The 22,684-nt window shown below is 32.6% G+C and overlaps 2 protein-coding genes across 3 annotated transcripts; both read left to right on the top strand.

Annotated features, from left to right (window-relative positions):
• Positions 1 to 4,548: 4,548 nt before the first annotated feature.
• Positions 4,549 to 8,024, top strand: LOC110710653 (transcription factor bHLH106-like). The gene is made up of 2 exons (XM_021888979.1): positions 4,549 to 5,013; positions 7,250 to 8,024. Exons 1-2 carry the CDS (start codon positions 4,684 to 4,686, stop codon positions 7,751 to 7,753), a joined length of 834 nt encoding a protein of 277 aa, XP_021744671.1. The 5' UTR covers positions 4,549 to 4,683; the 3' UTR covers positions 7,754 to 8,024.
• Positions 8,025 to 11,781: 3,757 nt separating this feature from the next.
• On the top strand, positions 11,782 to 20,541 carry LOC110710652 (dol-P-Glc:Glc(2)Man(9)GlcNAc(2)-PP-Dol alpha-1,2-glucosyltransferase-like). Of its 2 annotated transcripts, XM_021888977.1 has the most exons (8): positions 11,782 to 13,994; positions 14,118 to 14,206; positions 15,252 to 15,585; positions 15,674 to 15,950; positions 18,852 to 18,989; positions 19,124 to 19,328; positions 19,860 to 20,002; positions 20,178 to 20,541. In XM_021888977.1, exons 1-8 carry the CDS (start codon positions 13,905 to 13,907, stop codon positions 20,435 to 20,437), a joined length of 1,536 nt encoding a protein of 511 aa, XP_021744669.1. In that variant the 5' UTR covers positions 11,782 to 13,904; the 3' UTR covers positions 20,438 to 20,541. The 2 variants fall into 2 exon arrangements, with proteins under 2 accessions (XP_021744669.1, XP_021744670.1); XM_021888978.1 differs by lacking the exon at positions 11,782 to 13,994 and having other exon boundaries at positions 14,123 to 14,206; positions 15,293 to 15,585.
• The last annotated feature ends 2,143 nt before the right edge of the window (positions 20,542 to 22,684 follow it).

Here is a 22,684-nt window from a genome sequence, read left to right as displayed (position 1 = left end):
ATCTACAATTATCTTGTTGAATTAATATTAGAAGTAAGTTTCACTTTCTATGAATTGTAAGAAGTCACTTACGCGACTCTCTTATGTAAATACGAAGTAGAATTTTTCACGAAAAGAATACTTCTGATATTTAACCAAAAAAGAACTTATTTGTAAAGAAAGATACAAATGTATAGGTCTTATTGATTAAAGGTGAATTGAAGGTCATAAGGCTATGATCTCATAGTTTATCTTTGGTAAATTGATTAAACTTATTCTTGCTTAATAACTTGACTAAGTTTTGCCAGTATATAAAAAAATATAATTTATAAACCTAATTTGATTTTCTAACTCTTACCTTGACACCCTCCACCTCTAAATATTTTTCGTTTTTGACAGGTAATTGTCTCAAAGAAAAAAAAAAAGAAAAACTTATAAAGACGGTGAAAGTAATATAATAATTCAAGTGATACATTGATATTACTAACCTGAAATTAATTTTGCTTAAACATAAAAGTATCTAAATAAATTGAGGAGAACAAAACGTAATAATACTTCATGCAACATTGTTAATATGTTATCTTAGCCTTAGGGCAATTAACATAGGAAGTATTAATATTTCATTTGTCTGCAAAACTAATGTTGAGGTTTTTCTTTGACACTCACATTTAATTTTCAATAACAAGTAGTCCAATGGTCCACAAGCCCACCATATTATGGGCTTTTATGTATTTGTTTTGATAAACATTATAGCCCAGCCCACATTCCCAGGCATATACATGAATACATCTCTCTCTATATACGTTTCTGGCGATGAACGCATCATTTCTTTATGCTGTATTAATATGTTATGTTTGCCTAAGGATTTTTTTTTTTAATTTTTATTTATAATACATTATCCTACAAAAGATTTATAAAGTATCATTAAAGCCTGTTAAAGTTCGAAACAATATAAAATGGACATGGGCAACCCGAACAAGGAGGAAAGTTTGGTTCACAAACAAGGGTTATGATCTTTCATACTAAAACCAATTGGCAATAGGAGTTACTTCTATCTCTCCTCTTTCTCCAATGTGGGATAATCACACGTGGGCTACAATGGGTTTCAATAAAGTTGAACACTTCAAAGAAGTGGTAACACAATCCCCTCAAGAAGATCTAGTTTATTCGTACTCCGTACTTGTAACTTGCAAAGTTGCAAGGGAGACTTGGATGGACATTGTTGTATAAACAAACACTATTGTCATGTGTTTCATAATTTTGTGTGATTAGGGAGCTATGAAAGAATAATCCTATCAAGGAATCATAAAACACATATAATAAATCATTCATAGAATGTAGGAATAACAACTAACAAGGGGCAATGCATGGAACTTTGGAAGTGGAATTTTTTTGGAAGAAATTCGATCTCATGATTCTCATTACTAAACGCTTTCAGGCCTAAAAGAGTAAAAGCTCAATCGGCACTTGCTAATTGTATTGGCCAATTATTTGGTGTGAATGGAATAAATTGACCCTTGAAATTTTATTTATTTTACTATCAAATTAAAGTTGCATGACGGAAAGCAATATACTGTATCTTGTTATGAACAATACTACAAAAACTAAGATCGTCTTTTCACAATATATATAGAATCCTAATTGGGGTATTTGATAACGATATAAACCATTTTTTTTTGTGTGTGATAATGGAATGATAAATGCAAATTATAAGGATTGCATATAACATAATTGGATAAGTCTTGTGTGTGGCTAGCCACACCGCACACACGGTGTGGCCACATTACTTTATAAGAGTAATATTCATTTATATGTATGAGTAACCTCAGTTTTTCATAAGAGCAACCTCATGTCGTCCATAAAATAAAGTAGCCCAAAAACATATATGAGTGAATTCAAGTAATTTAGAAATAAGTAACTCCATTTGTTCATTCGAGTAACCCCTATTCCTTTGTTTTAAAAAATAAAAGAATAGTTCTACTTGCTAAGGGAGTAACCTATATTTTTCATTTAAGTAACCTATATACGCATTAAGGTAACCCCATTTGCTCATCACCGTAACCCCCTAACTATTACTTAATTAATTGTCTTATATGTAATTATGTGGAGTGACCACATCATATGGCTAGCCACATATAAAACTCTGTGAATATAATTATTTTAAACATTTTTAAATTTAATACGTAATATTAATTTGAAAATACATGACAAAATTACACATCAATTACTGTGACTATTGAATTAGTGATTACTTTGGAGTATATCATCCGTCATTTTTAAGTGCGAAAGTTTTGAAGATTATTACGGAGTATTATAATTACGAAGTACTCCGTATTATTGTTCTTACCTTGGGTAAAATTGCGAAGGTGATAAAGGTGTAGGGAGTAGACCAAAATGATGATCATTTATATGAGAGTAGTGGTGTGACCGTGTGAGCCACATGATCCCATGATCACCTCCATGTAAAAATAAAAACATCATCATCTACAAAACCCCATTTTTATTTCACCGAATAATGACGTGGCCACTACGCCAAGCTCACGTATATAAAGCTAGCAACTTCTTCTATAGGCACTATACCACCAAAAGGAACAAACACTATAGTGGGAATGTGGTAGACCCCACCCTAAATATAAAAAACAAATTACTACTCTTACTAAACAAATTATTTTTCTATTCATATAACGTTAAGGAGAAGTGTCTTGGGTTCTAATCTAATTTATTGAAGTGAACTGAATTGAAATGAAGTGAACTAATTGCAGCTGAAGTGGATTGAAATGAAATGAATTGTTTATGAAAGAAGAATATTAGGAACTGAACTTAACTTAACTTAACTGAATTGAAATTAAGCTAAAGAGAATAGACCCTTACTGAATTACTGTATTATGAAACCCTATGCTAGTCCAATGGATTTAGTTTAGTAGGCTAGCTTATTAGACAAACTACAATATGGAGGAATAAAAAGGACTTACATTACAACAACTTACCTCCTCTTTTCTTTTTTATACTTGTATAACTTTTAGATTGTTATACTGGTATAACTTTTATATTTTTATTTTTTTTACTAATGAAGGATTATTAGAGTTATTGATAGTTAAAGATATGCAGTAAAATAAAGTCGTAAATGAAATAAGTCAAGTACTTCGAAAAAAAGAACGGAGATAGTAAATGAGAAATATACGAAGTACTAAGTAAACAAAAAAAAATATAAATAAATTACTAGTAATAACTAATGTTTAACATATTGAACTTTTTTAATTACATAGCTTCCTATATTTAACCTTCATAACTTATTTATTTACCTACTCTACTAACTTAATTTTCGTTTATTACTAATTTTAGTTGTAATTTGAACTCTTTTTTTTTTAATTATTTTGTTTTAAGAGATTGTAATTTGAACTTGAGTAACCCTTATTAAAAGTTATTTTTATAAAATTTACTAAATTGAACTAATTCGAAGTAAGTTAAGTGAACTGAACATATATACCTTCAATATCCATTATCTTTAAATTAACTAGTCTACCTTTTATTTTTCTTTATCCTAATTGGAAGCTTTGATTTGAAGGTAGAAAATTTAAACACAAACTATATTCAATAATTATGTTAAAAAATATTATTCAATTATGTGGAAATCTTGTTGGATTTGACTTTGTGTATTCAAATCTTCAACTTATATCCGTTGTTGAAAATGTATTTGTTTAAACATGTACTCCCTCAATTTGAATGAGACAAACAAAAAAAAATTACATGCAACTTATCAAATCTTGTTATACTCCCTCCGTATTTTTAATAAATGTTACATTTTGACTTTTTTCACTGTTTATATAATGGTTTTGATTTGATTAATTTGTTAATATATATATATATATAAAATAAATGTTATTGTATAATACATTGTTGGATTTGTTATAAATTTATAATGTATACTTTCATAATATCAATTTTTCAATAATTTTGCTAACATATAATTAGATAAATTAGTGGTCAAAGTCGTGTCTCGACATGAGTGTTTGGTCAAATTGTAACACTTATTAAAACACGGAGGGAGTAAGGGTCGTCTGTTCTCTCCAGCTTAATTTCAATTCAGTTCAGTCCATTTTCTAATTTCCTTCTGTCATAAACAATTCATTTCAGCTCAGTTTAGTTCAGGTTAGCTCAGCTCAATTCAATAAATAAGAAAAGCCCTAATACAAATATACAAAGTATTACATGAATTAAGGGTCTGTTTTCTTACGTTGAAATTCAGTTCAGCTCCTAATTTCCTTCTCTTAAAATATTCAATTCAGTTTAGTTCAATTCAGTTCAGTCAATGAGAACAAGCCCTAACTCTGGTAAACTACGGATTAAATCTTTAATATTAGTAAAAATATCTAAAAAGAACGGAGAGAGTATTATACAATTAAAAATAATTTACAATAAAAAAAAGTCTTTGAAAAAGAGAACACAGTAAAAGAGAACAAATTGATCAAAAATCCTCATCATCAAGTACAACAAAAAAGACAGTCATCTTCCAACCCCAAAATTCCTTCACTCCTAAAAAGCCCCAAAAATTAACAAACAAACAGACAAACCCTAAAAAATTTAAATTAAAAAAATTAAAAAAAGCCATTTTCCTGCCTCATTATATAAATAACCCAAACTTACCAATTTCAATCTACTTCATCTTCTTCTTCAATTCATCCTTCCACAATTTAAAATTAAAATATGCAGCAATTTTCAGATGAATTTCCAAACAATACAACTTCATCGGAAATGGAGATTTACCGGTATTTAACCGGCGCCGGAGTAAACGACGTCGTTAATTGGCCGGCAAAGTATAATAATAATAATAATAATAATAATAATAACAATAATAATTACAGTAGTAGCGGAAGCTGCAGCGCGTCGTTTTATACAGGGTTACTGAATGAAACGACAGAAGCAAAAGCGTTAGCTGCTTCAAGGATTCATCATAAAGAAGCTGAGAAAAGGAGGAGAGAGAGAATTAATTCTCACCTTGATCGTCTTCGTTCTATTCTTCCCTGCACTTCTAAAGTATATTTCTTTCTTTATTTATCTCTTTTTGATATTACTTTATTAATCTTAATCTTTTTTTATTTACGGTAATATTAACGATTAATTCGAGTCGGGTTGACCTGTGTGAGGTTTTGGTATGATAGAGATCTCATCTTGTTTATTTACCAAGTCATAAAATAAAAAATGTTAGGGTTTTATGATTATTGTATGTATTTTGGGGGAAAATGTGTCTTTTTAGCTATGGATTAGTAAAATTAATTCATTGATTGAAAAGTCACTCGATTATTCTATCACCGACCTTATGATGTGTTCATTTGAATTTAGGGAGTGTTGTGATTGGTTTGGTGTACGTCATGTTTGTTTGATTAATTTTGTGTAACTAATTAATTTTGAAAATTTGGTAAGGAAAATAAATAATTTTGATATTTTATGTGATTGATTAGTAAGAAAAAAAGAATTTGGCTAGAACATCAAATAAGAAAATTAAAGTTAGTAAGTGAATATGGAACATACAATATGGAGTTGTGGAATGGAGTGAGGATTTTATATTTCTTTACACTACCTTTATTTTATATTATTTGTAACGATTATATATTTTTTCTATACTTTATGTCAAATTATTGCAAATAATAGGAAACGGAGATAGTAAATCATTGTGAACAAGTGACAAGCACAGGCTATATTAACCGGTCAATGTTATTCCATTCTAGTTCCTACATCAACTAATTAAAAATGGTTGTCATTTTGACCATTTTTTATAAGTGAGGAGTAAATGAAACCAAATCTATTTCGATTGCATTGGTATTGTAAGATACTGGTTTAATTCAATACTTAGCTTTGTATAATTGTATTGCATTGATATTATAAATTGTGATATAAATAAATAAATAAAAAATTATAATAATAGTGATGCTCTAAATATATTACAGTACTTCGTAAATTTATATTGATTGTATATTGTATTATGAGTGGAGTGACAAAGAAAATATAGATTTTAGATGAAAAGGCTTAAGAGATTAAAACTTAGGACGAATGTTAATATATTAAGGAGTGTATAGAAGTATGTAAAATGTAAATGCTTTAAAAGCATGAACTTTTTCAAAAATGGAGTGTAATTGTTTTCATTAATTTTACTACACATGGATTAGAACAACAGTACAAGTAAATAAGAATTAAGTATGTATTTTAACCAATAATGTATATTTTGACTGGGAAAAAAACATAATACAGAACCTAATCAAAGCACCCTATATGATGAAGTTTGGATATTCTAATTTTAGATTTACAATGTGTTGATTGTGTTCGTTCTATATAGTTATATCTAACTATTATTTGAACTCAGTGACTCTTATTAAGATATTTTTTTTTTTAGGGAACTCTTATTTAGTTTGAGTATGACTTATTACGATACGGAGTCATTCTTATCTTAATTGTGGATTGAACTTAGGTGAACATAAGTCGATAAGTAAAATTATTGCGAGTAGAATGTAGGAGGAGACCTCTAATAGGTTATCTATCCTCTCTATAACTTTAAAGTTAAAACAAAGCTTTATGTGGAGAAATCCCTTTTTTTTTTTTTTTTTTTTTTTTTTTTTTTTAGAAAATGTGGAGTAATCCTTAATACTGCACTTATGATAACTTTGAAAATTGTTGTGTGATTTTTCCCTTTTCTCCTTTTGGGTTTACATTAAAGGTTCAGTTAATGGAAAATCTTTTTACCATTATAAGCTTCTATAATTTGCAGAGATTCTTCTGTTTCTGATCATCTCAGTATTGCATTCCCATTCAAAAAATTAAAACAATTGTCCCAGTTTTGATTTACAAAAAATAAATATTTTCCACCCTTTTTGAAAAAAAAAATAAAAAATTAAAGTACCAACATCATCATCACGGCGTGAAGAAAAAGAAATGAGAACATATAATTATTTATTCCTATTATTATTATTATTATTATTATTATTATTATTGGGTTTTGAGTATTTTAGTGAGTCAGTCAAAAAAAACATGCACACTTTATTTTTATTTAATTTTTTTTCCTTTTTCTAAAATTTCAACCATGCTCATCTTATATTCTTACACCTTAGGGTTCAGACTTTGAACAAAGTTGTTCACCTTTTTTAGTACCCTTTTCTTGAATATACTTCATTCATTAATAATAATTCTCTTTCTTTAATTAATTATAATAATTTATTTATACATTTCATTTATGTTTATTATTGAATTTATATGTGTTTTTTTTGTTTTTGGAAAACAGACAGACAAAGCAACGCTCCTTTCCAAGGTGGTTCAGCGAGTGTTGGAGCTAAAACGGCAAACCTCGGAGCTTAATGAGCTAGACAACTTAATGATACCGTCCGAAAACGACGAGTTTGCCGTTTATATTCATAACAATAACAACAACAATGAAGATGATAATCAATGCGATATTGAAGATGGTGACAGTAATAATAATAGTAATAGTAATAGTAACAAGCTTATATTGAAAGCCTCATTGTGTTGTGAAGATAGGCCTGATCTATTTGCTGATCTTAATGGGGTGTTGAGTTCTTTAAATTTAAAGACTCTTCGGGCCGAGGTTTCGTCCCTTGGTGGTAGGATTCAAAGTGTGTTTATTGTTAGCGCGGATAATAATAGTGTGCAAAGCGATGAATGTGCTGTGTTTCTGAGGGATGCGTTGAAGGGAGTTGTTCAACGATCGGGGTCTGATGAACGGTTGAAGCGGAGGCGTAGGGTGTTTGATACTGCTGGTGAATGCTAACTGCAAGGATATGTTTTTTTTGATGATATGCTTGGTTGGTTGGCTATAGTATGTGTGGGGTGTATATCAGTATATGTGCATGTATTTTCTTAATCTTGTGTTGGGGTTTGGTTTATTTGGGCTTGTAGTATTAATATAAGTGTTAAATTTGTATCCATTTATGTGGTTTTCTTGTTATTTGGGTTTAAGGGGGTATAAGATGGAGTACAAGATTATTGTTGTAATTTGTAAACAGTTTGAATGCAAGAATTCTTGTGTTTCGAGCGCTTCATTTACAGTATTATCAACTTCAATTATAGTATCATATCGTTTTGAAGGCTACACTAGCTATGTCATAAGATAATCCATGAAAGTCGTTTTATACTCCCTTTGTTCATAATTGTCTTATTGTCTCAGTGAGAATTATTTTTCTTTATTGTACTAGTCATAATAGTTATATGAATCTTTTGTTTTACAGGATTTTAACCCGAAATCATTTAAAGTAGCACATAAATAGGGATCCATCAATGCTTGGACAAAGATTAGGGCAAGCTAGGGATGTTAATGCAACGAATTTTGGTGGTTTCTTACACGTATAATTGTTTCTATGTAATATAAATGACCTAATTTTTATCTTAGAATAATTTTGCATACAAAACCACTAAAAATAGGGTGAATAGTATTTTTGTATGAAAACTTTGCTAGAGACAGGAATTGTGGTAATCACTGACCCCAGTAAAGATAAATTAACGGTAATCACAAGAAGAATGTTACCCTTGTGCTTGACATGTGGTTGATCTCAATGTTCTCACGGCATTTTTTATTTTTTTTGTCTAGGTTTTATTACTATTCCTTGAATTGATGTGATTCTTTAAACTTGTATTATCATATTATATTAAGGCAAAAGCTAACGAACGTTTAGGAGGCGTTGGATAAACTAGCTAAAATTAGAAAAATTAAACTAAAATGAACATTAATTACACCGATCGACGCGTGATTTTGTCATACTTTATCAAATTAATACTATTTTAGGCAATATTTTAAATATTTATCCAACGCCCCGGGGCGTTTGTTAGCAAGATCCTTATATTAAAACTACTTTATCTCAGTTCTAATGTTTTGTTAAATAATTCATTTTTCAACAAATCATATGTTTCTCTATAGGCAAAGCATATGAATATGGACTTCTTTGTTAGATTCGTCTCTTTGTAATTTCATGCAATCTTGCTAGAGAGGTATGAAATATATATTTTATGAAGTTAAAATTCGTTTTTGAGATTATGCTATTTGCAACCCCTTTTTTTTAAAAAAAAAAATTATCATAGCACAACTTCTTGTTCTTCTTCTTTTCTACCACTATTACTACTATATGTCTCATAATTTTGTGTCACAAGGACTCGCAATATATATCACTCTCTTCCATTGGACCATATATAAATGTGCACGCCCTAACTAAAAAATTCTCATATTCTCAATGCATAGGAACAAAAAATAAATACAATCTAAGTTTTGTACCCATTCTTCAATTCACATATACCCATATGGCTATATATATATTGCACTTGATAATTGTTCTGTTCAGATTAATTTTAGTTCACTTCAATTCATTTCAGCTCAACTTAGTTCAGTTTCTAATTTCTTTCTCTCATAAACATTTCAGTTTATCTTAGCTCATAAATTCAGTAAATCAGAACAGACCCTAATAAGGAGTACTTATAATCTCCCATCTCTCTAAACAAACGCTCCAATATGTATGTGCAATCAGTGTAGTTAATGAATACTCCGTGTAAAAAAAAATACAAAAAAAAAAAGGGGTGGTGGGGGCCTAGGGGGAGGTGGGAAAAGAAAGGAAGGGGAATAGAAGAAAGGCAGAAAAAGGACAAGTGTGGGAGAAAAAGGAAGAGGGCGTGAAATAAGGGGAGGCAGTGGGATTATATATTGATGATGAAAGGAGCCGACAAAGACTGATTAGATTGGGGCTAAGTGAGTCTCGTTTTGGTTGGGTGCGACTCAGACGTGAACACCATCCCCCAATCGCCTTTTGCGTTTGGCATTTATGCACAATGCACCCCCCTATGCTATTTGCTTAGTCTTATTATTGATGTGATGTGAAATCATATTCATAATATTTGTCACACTAAGGGCCAGTTCTCATTGACTGAACTGAATTGAGCTGAACTAAATATTTTATAAGAGAAGGAAATTAGAAGCTGAACTGAACTGAGCCGAGTTGAACTGAACTGAACTGAATTTTAACGTAAGAGAACATGCCCTAATTATGTTTTATTCAACTAACTAACCCATAATGCAATAACATGCGTCTTTTTAGTTGCAACATTTTGATCCTTATAAATCAATTAAAGCCTTAATCTCGTAAATAGAATCAGCTACATTTTGATTTTTAACACATTTTAATTAAATTATTAAATTGAATATGAACTACGGAGTAAAATAATTATTTTAAAACAGAGGAAGTAAGAAAAATATGTGTAAAAAAATTAAACAAGTTAAATAATGCTCAATACATGTACTTCAGTTGAACGACTCACTTTAATTTGCTGATTTACCTTTTTTTTATTTTAAAAAAATAAAAAAATTATTCTCAACCTAATCTCATTGTATCCCACTTGTTTAATTAAACCTATATTATATATATGTAATATATTATACAAAGTACCCGTCAAAAAAAAAAAAAAAAATTATACCAAGTAGGCCTGGTTCTTTAAAGCTATTTTGTTATACTAAAATCTGCTGATATTTGTTCTGTTTTTCTCTATCCTGCCCTACCTTATCCAAAAACTTAAAAGAACAGGACCTAATATAAACACTTTAATAAAATCAATCCACTACACTTTTTTAAAAAAAAAAAGTTTTTAAAACTTTGTGTCACAAAAATTGTCTTAAATAACTTGAAACGAAAGGAGTACTCCATAGTAATACGAGTATTGAAGGTGACTCCGTATGAGTGCATCTAGGCGCATAGAGGCTATGTATTTGGCATGCACATAGGAGGACAATCTGGGGTTCGATGGTACATTTTCTCTCGCTCTCTTAATATACAATGATACATTTTTGTGTATTATTATGTATGTATAATGTACAATTAAAGCATAAATTGTCTAAATAGTACTTTTGTGTACCGTGATACATGTAGTGATACCTTTTGCAATCATATTTTCAATCCTCCAATTTCTCATAATTTACAAAAATGTCATCCTCCTTCTGCATGTCAAATACATAAGATCTATGCGTCAAGGTTTCACGAGTAGGATGATGTAACAAGGAAGGGGAGGTGTCAGCAATAGCATAGAGAGATGTGCATGTCCCCCAGAGTTGTATGGTAAGCTAGAAGGTGTACGCCGTATTTGCATCCTTGTAAAGCAAAATAAAAATAAAAAACGGTCGAATTCGTATAGCACATAGCGTGCTGTTTGCAGCTTATACTTGTTCCCCACGCCAATCATTCTTTTTGACTCCTACCACTTATTTTACTGTGTACTTGTTTTTTGTCATCAAATTGAACATTCTGCGACTACTACTACTACACGACTACACTAAAGTATACCATTCCATTATTTCATGGTTGAATTTGTTTTACCAAGTACTTGAAGCTCCATTTTTGTTTTTGTTTTTGTTTCTACTGATGGTCATGACCATGGACCCACATCTATTAGTCAAATTAGTCATGGGAATGTTCAACCGGTATGTATTCCATGGCATGTCATGGCCTACATGTTGAATGGGCTAGGTTTGTAAAAGTGCTAGCATTGTTACCATGCAGGTCGCCCGTGGTGCCTCTGGTCATATCATGTGATGGGCAGTCCGAACAAAAATAATAAAAATCTAACTATTTCTTATGCCTTATCCTCCTAATTAGTCGTATCTGGTGGATAAGTTAGGGTTGATCTTCAGTAATATCAATATTAGATTAGGGTCAGTTCTCATACGTTGAAAATCAGTCCAGTTCAGTTCATCTTAGCTCAGTTCAGCTCCTAATTTCCTTCTCTTATAAAATATTCATTTCAGTTCAGTTCAGCTCAATTCAGTTCAGCTGAGTTCAGTCAATGAGAACAGACCCTTAAACTGCTATGGATTATAGTTAGCCGAGTCAATCAAATACATGGTTGAATTACTAACTACTGTACAAAAGAAAAAAAATATATTTAATAAAAATAAAATAACGTAAGGATCACCATCAGCGTAGTTAACACTGATTGTAAGACAAATAATTACTCAATTAATAAATTATCTACGTCCTCTAAAATGTAATAGGTCTCTTCTAATTTTTTTTTTGTTGACAAGTTCTTCCAAGTATTCAATGGCTTCCCTAATAGACTAGTAAACTTACTTTCATGGAATAATGATATAAATCAAAGACATTGAGTTCGGCAACCTAGCTCTCTAACAATTCATTCTACCTAGTTCCATGGAGAATTTCGTGTCCCAAATTATTATTACTTCCTTTGTATTTCATTTATTGCACTGTATAATGATTTTTACACTATTCACATAATTTTTATCGACCACCTTTTTATGATTTATCCGTGAGGAAAAAATAGTCATGTGAGATCTAGTTAGGGCTGTATTGAAATCTACTTTTTATAATTTTTACAAAAGTATAATTAAAGATATTAATAGGTCAAAGTAATGTATTGATAAGCATTAAATCACTCATGATGTTAAAAAGAAAAACCCGAAGAAAATATTATTATTATTTAGTTTAGCCCAACTCAATTCAACCCATTTTAAGAGGATATTATCCTAGGGCCAAGAGGCCCAAGACATCAACTTCATATTTGCTTTACAATCAATCCTCAAAATTTACATTTTCAGCTGAAACAAGTCAAACAACAACACCTTATCCTTACCTTTTAAATGTTCAATCAAATTTTTATCAATAGTGTACGGACATTTATACCCTTAAAAATATTTGATTACTCATTTGCTCTCTTTAATATTAATTACCTATTTTTCAAACGTTTAAGAATAGTGTGAGAACATTTATATCCCTAAAAATATTAGTTACATATTTTCCCACATTAATGTAGTCAACAATAAGGGGCCGTTTGGTTCGCCCAATGAAAAGAAAAAAAGTAATCAAAGAGAATGAAATAAAACCCATTCTTTTTAGCACGTTGTTTGTTTTCAAAAAAAACACCCAAGAATCACACCACCACAGCACAACCGCAACACCTCCAAAATTTGAAATTTAGCAGTCAAATTAATCAATCAATCGATAAAATCAACAAGAATTGAAGCGAGAGAAAAGGATTACCGTTGTGGGGTGTGGCGCTTATCGGGAGCCAATTTTCCAGCCATGATTTTTTAGGAAATTAGGGTTCCGGCGAAGAGGTGAAGTGTGATTTGGGCATTGAAGGGAGATTGGGAGGGGGTGGTTTTCGAGAACGGAGAGACGACGAGGGTCAAGGCAAGGGAGGGGTGGAGAAGGTTGGACCGATGATCTCCGGCAACGATGGAGGGAGGAGCGACAAACCACGTGCGACCAAAGGCAGCGACTGATGAAGAGGGAGCAAGGTGGTCGAGGGAGATCGGTGGGGAATGAGTGGGGAGCAAGGTGGTCGACTGACGATGGCGACGGCGGAGAAGCGATGACTGGGGAGAGGCAGCAAGGTGGCTGGACGGTGGGGTAGGGCAGCAAGGTGGTGGTTGGTGGTGTAGTAGTGATGAGGGGAATGGGAATACAAAAGGGGAGGGGGGTGGGGAATGAGTGTAGAGGGAAAATGGGTGAACCCAAAAATAAAAAGGGTAAAGGGAATAGAAAAATGTGGCAAACAAACAATAACAAAGGGAATGAAACCCTCTCATTCCCATTCCGTTTGTTTATTACCCCCAACCAAACGCCCCCTAAAACTTGTGATATAAGGCCAAAGCAAAAGAGCTCATCGGATAAAACTAGTTATAGTCCACTAGGCGCACTAATTATGTAAAAGATTGCATCTACTTAACTATAGATTTATAGGTAACCATTCATCTTTGCAATTGGGCTTTTTTGCTGCAAATCCTATTGTCATAGCCCACATTTCTCAACAGTAGATTTACAAAAAGCCCACCCAATTTCTTCTTCTTCATCGAGGGAAAATTTCAGATTTGCAGAGGAACAATTACTGGGCAAAAAAAAAAGAAATCTTGTTAATACTTGAACAGTTTAGAAATGGGAAAATTAGTTGTGGGTTTGATTGTGAGTTTGTGGGTTATCCCTATTTCTATTCTTGTTAATTCAATTGTTCCTGATGCTTACATGGTAATTCAATCTTCCCCTTTTTTTCCTGTTTTTCTGCACTTAATTTTTGTTAAAAAAAAAAAAGTTTAATTTTTCTTTTTTGAATTATTATTGATGAAAATGATTTGGTATTGAATTTGACAGGATGAAATATTTCACATTCCACAAGTTCAACAATATTGTAAAGGCAATTTCAAGAGCTGGGATCCCATGATTACTACTCCTCCTGGCCTGTATGTCAACCATTTGTTCACTTCTAAATTTTAATTTAATTTCTTATACATTGACTCGTAGATGAGAACTAGCTTAATTGGTTAAATTCTTAGGGTGTTAGGACTTAGGAGACTGACATGGTTCGTACCCAAGACTTGAGATCAAATCCCGTCTACATTATTGCAATTAGTGGCTCTTATACCCTAAAACAACAGTTGCTGCCTTAATGTTGGTTGCTTTGATCTTGTTGATTGTTTGGAGCTTGAAAGTGAAATTGATTAGCTGTAATGGGTGCTTGTTGATTTACCAAGCTATTGCTTTACTTTTGAAATGCAATGATATGAAGGTATTATTGTGTGTGAATATTAAAATGGGGAATTAAGGAAAAGGGTTAAGTATCATTCATTGATATATATATATATATATATATATATATATATATATATATATATATATATATATATATATATATATATATATATATATATATATATATATATATATATATATATATATATATATATATATATATATAGACATGTTTCGATTTCTGCGAATAAAGGGGGATATGTTAGAGTTTGCTTCATTTCTTATTTAGTTGTTCATCCAAAACATTTGAATCGGACCAAAAATTGTTAATTGTTTTGTTAATTCCTGAATTTCAGTAATAGAGGAGTATTAATTTCAGTGATTTTCCCCAGTAGATGTACCAGTTTGTGCAAGTAGCCTAGGTTGGTGGCATTTTCGGTGCTTTAATAGATAGGAAAGGGTGGTTGGGATGTACATTTCTGAAGCTTTGACCAGAATGTGTTCTACTCTGGAGTCTTTCTGAATGATTCTGCCTTGCTCGATAATTTATGGCTTTCGCATAGATAAACCTATCTTTAATCTGTCTACCCTTAAATTTTATGTTATTTCCACATTGTTCGTAACTAATTCAAACTACGACAAGACATTTCCTTGATATGGATTGCCGAAACTTAATTTATCAAGTGGGATTGTTATCTAGAGCCCTAGTGTAAGAATGGAAGGTGGAGTTGATTTTGTAATTGAAAACCTTTGCAGGTACTATCTTTCACTTGCCCATATTGCTTCTTTGTTTCCAGGCATGCTTTTGCTGCAGAGGATCTCATCCTTTACAGATCTATGTTCTACTGCAATCCTTCGATCTGTCAATGGTGCATTGGCTGTTATATGCAGCATTCTTATATATGAGATCATCGCACAGTTAAGACCGGCACTTGACAGAAGAAAAGCAACAGTTTACACTATTGTTCTTTCATTGTACCCTCTTCATTGGTTCTTCACTTATCTTTATTACACTGATGTGGCATCACTAGTCGTTTTCCTTGCTATGTATCTAGCATCCCTGAAAAAGAATTATGTTTTGAGTGCTTTGGTAAGGACCTAATCCAAACATATTTTAAGATTCTTTTTTTCCGTGCACGAAAGTATACTAATGATATTGTTTACGCTCTTTCATGAAGCTGGGGGCATTGGCTGTATGCATTCGACAAACCAACATCATATGGATGCTTTTTGTTGCATGTGGTGGTGTGATTGATATGCTGCTGGCCAATAGGCTAAGTGTAGATATTCAGAAATCTAATTTGTCTATTAGTGAAAAGGACCAAATAACTCCTACAGATGGTTTTGTAGCAAAACCAGGAATAAGAAGGCGAAAGATGAAGAGCACACTACATGTTCCCCGCCTTTCAGCTACTGGTGACGATGAGTCTGCTTTTTTACAATCTCATCTTTCAGGTGACCTCTGCATCTTTCTAATATTCCAGTTCTTAAGAAATGCTCAAGTATGAGAAGGCTAAGACACAATGCCCAAGTGAATGGCCAGCCATAGTCTGGGCAAGGGGAATGAACCATGGGTAGAAGGAAAAGGCATGAAAACACCTCATCCTCTAAAAAAAAACTTATTTTTGCTGATTGAGGGTTGCATATTGGCTTGGCTGAGGGCCTCGAAAAGGCAAGAAACCAGGCCTTCCTCAGGGGCCCTTTGGGGGGACACTGCGAATCAACTTGATCCATAATCTTGTTGGGTCAAAAATGTTCTCCAGCAAGTGAATTCGACCCAAATTTCAGAGATTTCGGGCCATGTGTCAAAAACTCGTGGTATTGTAGGGAATGCACCCCGGAGGTTATATGATATTGTTTGGAACAATGTATGACCACTTGTCAGTCGCATCACTCATGGTGGCTTTGAATTAATGAAGGGAGTCGTATAAGTAAATGGCTAAATTGACCGTTTTAAGGCAACTTCGATTGTTCCAATCACCCAAATGGCTCGTGGGAAAGCACTTCGACCTCTTTCCTTTCTGGGTTTGGAGAAGTCGAAAATTGGCCAAATTGAAGGCTATAATCTATGCTTTTAGACAAATATCGGAAAAAAAAATTCAAAATTAAAGTGAATGCGTAGGGTGTCCCCTAGGGTCATATTAGTCGGTTTGGAACCGTAAGAGACTTACCTATATCTCTATAAAGTCCCAAGATTGAGTTTGGTGCAACTATGTGGCTATTTTGAAATTATGTTGCATTGGGGTGAAACACATTATAGTCTACTTGTGAGTCTCACAATATAGTAAGGGGAGAGATGGTTTCACTATATAAGGTTACGGAACCCCTTCGGGCCTTGTTTGTGGACCGAAGTGTCTCATCTCAGGCTCGTTACGTATTAAGGTGAAATTTAACATGATATTACAGCCCAGATGCTTTTTTAAAGTAGGACTTTAATCACTACTTGGTAAGGAATTACCTTGATAAGATTTCCAGCCCCTAAAGAAGATTATTGTTCTAATTACTTTTCTAGTTAGCTTTGAATTTCTGAGGACACTCACAAATGAGAGGAGTGTTGAAACTCCTTATAGCCTACTAGTGAGTGTTCTTGGAGAAAGAGGAAAGATAATTTCACTTAATAAGGTAATTACTCCTAATATTACCAATTGATTTTATTATGGAACCTCCTAGGGCCTTGTTTGTGAAATGAACTCTTCTCTTTGTTCGCCCGAGCCCGTTACATATGAATGTATGATCTTAAATCTTAACAAATTGGCAGTGAAAGGTGCAAGAGATGGTTATTCATATGAATAATGACTATGGATGAGCTACCATATTGTTATGCTTGATGTTATCAATTGGTTCTTCTTCTAATTCCTATTGCTTTGTGATGAAGTCTGTTGATAATCTTTTATACGGAGCAACACAACAGTTTTAACATTTTATGTCAACTGTCATCACGGCCTCCCTCCTTCCTCTTTATGTGTCTTTATTTCACTCTTAGATGATGTAACTAATTGGATTACATTACAGTACATATGTTAAAGCAATTTGGATGTATTCTGTCATGGCCAAGCCTTTCCCTTCTTTCGCTGCTTGTCTCAACATAATTCAATCGTTTGACAATTCCCATTCCCTTTTTTTCTGCCTCCCATCTCAACTCCAGTACTCGGGTTCACTAGTGACTTTTTCCAGTGACCTCATCGTTGATTGCCATCTGCGTACCAGCTATTTCCTTAAGTTCCTACTGGAAAGTAAGACTCCTTGAGGTCTCATCTTCTTCGCATATAAGATATTTCCAGATTCTCCTACAGCCCTGTAGGATAATATTAGAACTCTAGACTGACTGATGTCTCATTGAGGGTTGCTTCCATCAAATTAGAAGCTTTCATTCTATAGTTCTTTTTTACTCTGTTTGAGCTCCATTAGTTCTATTATAAAGATTTGGTCTTTGCTTTAAAAACAAGATGGTTCATACTTGTAAGGGGTGGTTAAGGATGCTGGTTTATGAGGATAATTGACCTGACACAGATCATCTGTTACCATTGTGGTTTATTGCTTTGCTTTTCTTTCAATGCTATCACATTCTTCACCAAAGTGTTGGAGTTGTCAGCCTGTTTGGAATGTGTAAATTCCATACATTATTGATTATATCCATGATGCAGAAGGACAAGTATACAAGGATACTGTTGATTTCTGGAGAGATTATCATCTGGTGGGCATGTGGATACAGCATGGATTGTATGGATGACTGTGGGGGTAAGAGGTGGGTAGGAATTGAACAAAAGGTTTCTGAGGATGAGAGAATGGTTATGAGGAATTTTGAGAATAGAGAGTAATGAAGATGAAAATTGTTTGTTGGATCAGGTGCCAACCGCCAAGTAGGTTACAAATTGCTACTTAAGAGGTTGGGTGATTGAATTCTAATAATACATTTGTAACTGCTTATCCATATCAAATTATAGTGCCACCAAATTGTAGGATTTGTCTTTGTAGATGGAGTCAGGAACTCTAGGTGGCTAAATGGTTTCACCCTTACAAGCTGCCTTTTTTTTTTGTGTGTGTGTGTGGGGGGGGGGGTAATTATAGTATAAGTACACTAATAAATCAATGATCTAACAGGAAGTATGAGCTCAGTTTCTACCTCAAGGTGGATTGTTATCGTTTATTTAGTAATCAATAGAAAAGCTCCTACATGCATTTGTGTAACTTGGGTTCATGGGTGTTTGAGCTGTAGGTGTTCTCACCGCAGTGTAATTGTTAATGTAACAAAATCTTTTGGTTCATCTGACTAACTTTCTGAAAACATATGATTTAAATATAAGAGATACAAGAGCTTGGCAATTGCTAACTTCTCTTGTGCTAATTTGTTTGCAGGATTGCTTGATGAGATCCAATACATTCTTGTACAAGCATGGCATTCAAAATGGGAGCTTGTGGTTTCTTTTAGCCCCTTTCTTTTTGTTCTGGTAGCCTTTGTTGCTTTTGTTTACTGGAATGGAAGTGTTGTTCTCGGTAATGCTATCTTGCTCGGCTGTGTCTTTGCCTTAAATTCTGACTTCTGTTTTCCTCGTCTTTGTGTGCTGCCCCTCTGCCTTTTTACTTTGCTGTTGCATATGTATTTTATTCTGCATTCCTTGGTGTTGCAGGTGCAAAAGAAGCTCATGCTGTGTCCCCTCATTTTTCTCAAATATTGTATTTTGCAATGGTCTCTGCATTATTTAGTGCTCCTTTCCACTTCACTTTGGGTCATGCTTCCGTTCTGCTGCGATCATTTTGGAAGCTAAGGCCGCTTAGTTTTTTCCTGGGATTTGTGATTTTTGCTGCCGGTCTACTTTCTGTGCATTTTTTCAGGTTAGCAAAGAATTCTATCTGTATCTGTATGTGCTTATGAAATGCTATGGATACAGGCTTCTTTTATACCAGTACTTAGTATTTGTGTTTTTGCGTCTAGACAGTTTCAGACTGTTGTTATGTCAGTTGCTTATGAACACTATAAATAGAGCAGGCAATTTTTGTAAACATGTTTTTACATTTAAATTCATGTCAAGGGTTTTATTTTTATTTTTTTTATTTTTGGTTGTAGATCTGATAATATGAAAAGATTCAACATATATTTACAATGCCAATATTTTTAAGGCCAAAATAATTAACAATAAACAATATCTACTTGCAACATCACAAGGCCAAAAAAACATTAAACATTCTATGGTTTGCCAAGTTCATAATTTTTACTCCTTGGAAAACTGTTTGTGTTCTCCTATGGTTTGCCAATTGTGGTCTAATTATTCACAAGCTCTTGATATTGGTAGATGATTGATATGTATATCATTGGACTATGTTTCCAATTTCCTTAAACTGATAAATTTTGGTTTATTACTGCAGTATAGCACACCCCTATCTTCTAGCAGACAATCGACACTATCCATTTTATATATGGCGCAAGGTCATCAACGTTCATCAGTTGATGAAATACTTTCTAGTCCCACTTTACATTTACTCATGGCTATCAATCTTGTACATATTAGGTCAGTAACATACATCAACCATATAGCTTAAATTTGGCATTCCTAATTTCCTACCTCATGACCTCGAGGCCTCAGGACTCAGTTTCGAAACCTGCTGAGGGTTATGTTCAGCAGGCTCATCTGTCTTACCCTTCCAAACAATTAACTGAACTCTGTTTTGCATTTCTGTCAACAGGAAAGTCTCGGAGCAGAATCTGGGTGTTGGCCTATTTCTTGGCTTGTGCAGCAGTTCTTGTGCCTACCCCGCTAATTGAGTTTAGATATTACACGATACCCTTCTTTATTTTTATGCTTAATTGTGGGATTGACGATATTAATAAGTGGCTTCTCATGGCGATTCTATACGTAGTCATTAACAGCTTCACCATGTACATGTTTTTGTTTCGATCATTCCAGTGGAGCCATGAATCTGGCGTTCAAAGATTTATATGGTAGAAAAACAGCTTAGCATTGTATTAACTGTTAATTAATATAGTTACCATTGGATTCTCATAATAATTCTTTGTCAAAATTATGGGGATCTTAAGAATTTCTGTTCATTGGATTCTTACTGTGGAAGTAATAATTAACAATTATAGGACATCTTGACGAGGGGAAATAGACAGGGACTTTTGGTTAGGGGCGCAAGAAGCACAAGAATCGGATGCTTCTTTTCTTCTATTTTAGGGGGATTCTAAATTTATCTTTTCAAGTAAAATTATTGTATTACTATAAATTAATTAATGTGTTTTATATGCATAATCATCTGATTATATCGGATATCCTCATTACCCAAATTTTGTGAGGATTAGTGAACCGTTATTCATCTAGTACCCGTATCGTACAATTTGGTAATCTAACTAATTCAAATTAACTTATGTCATACAGTATTAAAAATGTACGTGGAAATCTGCTTAATTCTTTATTGGTGTTGTTGCATCATACATCTTATGTTACTTGAACTCTTCATTTTACCTTAAGTGTTGAGTCTGGATCCAAAAATCTCAAATATGAGCAGAATACTTTGACCCTTCAATTTAAGCCGAAATTATGAAAAATTTTAACAAGACAGCTGAATTAGACACTTGTATATGTATTCACACGAGTGGACAAATCGAGCAACATAGGTTGCATTTAAACTCATGTGACTAACTTTTTCGAATTCCAAGTTAATTATATCTCATCGCACTACTTAACTTTATTCTCTTCTTTTGGTAAACGTAAATAAGTGAGATTTCTATAAATTGATGGTCTTTCTCATGTACATAGCTTTTGCAAAATCATCTTAAAGGGTTTTTTTTTCCCCTTGTTTTGTGATTATTAAATTTATATTACTCTTTTAATAATCTTGTAATGATCTTCATACAATTAATCTCTTACTAGAGGAAAAGGATGGACAAGATGATGGAGTTAAGAATCAAATCTTTGCTTTCTCGTACAAGAGAACGAGATGCTTGTTATCCAAATCTTTCTTTATAGTGTTCTTTTCCTACAAAAGCACATTTGATGATATTATCACAAGCTTGAGAGACTAGCAAACTACCCTACTCATTGGGATGGAAGCATAGAGCTAGGTTGGGCTAAACCTATAGAATTAATGGGCCATATTAAAGAAATACTATACTAAATACTGAATTGCGGAATTGTTTATACACTGAATTTAAGCATATACTCCAAAGGAAAAACCAACGGCGCACAAATAATACTCCCTTTGTTTCTAAATTGACAAATAGTTCATGTTATTACCTGAACCAAATGACTCATTCATTTTAGTGGACCCACGTGAAGGTAAAGGAAAATATTATAAACTATGCTTTGTGAGACAACTAACAACTCCTAATCACTGGCCACCTAAATGTTGTCACCGTGTGTTTTCAATAATTGTATTTAGAATGAGTCTAATAATCTGTTAAAGAAAAGATTATCCATTGGATTAATCTTTAAATACCCCTTTAATATAATACAGTAGTTGAATTGCTATAATGTCATTGATACAAGTATATGAGTAACTTATGATGCAAAAATCAATCAATTAACCTATACTAAAAGCGAACCTAAAGTGACACTTGTCATGATGTCATTAAAAAATTTCCCGCATTTTTTTCTTTCTTTCTTTTTTTTTTTTTTGCCAAATTTGAATGACTTTCAATTTTTAACCTACAATAATACTTATTTCCATTTTGACAACACATTTAATCAATCAATCAACCTATACCAAAAAGCGAACCTAAAGTGACACTTGTCATGATGTCATTAAAAAATTTCCCGCCTTTTTTTCTTTCTTTCTTTTTTTTTTTTTTTTTGCCAAATTTGAATGACTTCCAATTTTTAACCTACAATAATACTTATTTCCATTTTGACAACACATTTAATTCAATCATACTCAATTATTTTTTTTATTATTTTTTTTAATATATATTTTATATACTAGGACTCATTTAGTTAGTTAGTTTTTTTCAAAAAAAAAAAAAAAGAAATCGTTTAGTTACAAATATAGTAACATAGATTAAAATTAAGGTATTGAAATACTTTGTATATCATTATCCAAGATTATTATAATGTTTCAATTTTTTTCCTCCAACTTAAAATTTATTTTAATTAAAAATAGAAAAAAAAATATTTTGGTAGCATACTTTGTATAAATCATAAAATTTTGCATAACGTTTATAAGAACAACCAAACAAAATTCTTTCAAAAAAAAAA

This window comes from Chenopodium quinoa, unplaced genomic scaffold (assembly GCF_001683475.1).
Source record: "Chenopodium quinoa cultivar QQ74 unplaced genomic scaffold, ASM168347v1, whole genome shotgun sequence".
In the NCBI taxonomy this organism is placed as follows: domain Eukaryota; kingdom Viridiplantae; phylum Streptophyta; class Magnoliopsida; order Caryophyllales; family Amaranthaceae; genus Chenopodium; species Chenopodium quinoa.
This window is presented reverse-complemented; position numbering and strand designations above follow the sequence as displayed.

Excerpts from the sequence above, each read along its gene's own strand:
- LOC110710653 (XM_021888979.1), top strand. The coding sequence starts at position 4,684 with ATGCAGCAATTTTCAGATGAATTTCCAAACAATACAACTTCATCGGAA. Across the intron at positions 5,014-7,249 it reads TTCTTCCCTGCACTTCTAAA|ACAGACAAAGCAACGCTCCT; the intron begins GTATATTTCTTT and ends TTTGGAAAACAG.
- LOC110710652 (XM_021888977.1), top strand. The coding sequence starts at position 13,905 with ATGGGAAAATTAGTTGTGGGTTTGATTGTGAGTTTGTGGGTTATCCCT. Across the intron at positions 15,586-15,673 it reads ATTATGTTTTGAGTGCTTTG|CTGGGGGCATTGGCTGTATG; the intron begins GTAAGGACCTAA and ends TCTTTCATGAAG. Across the intron at positions 18,990-19,123 it reads GAATGGAAGTGTTGTTCTCG|GTGCAAAAGAAGCTCATGCT; the intron begins GTAATGCTATCT and ends TTGGTGTTGCAG.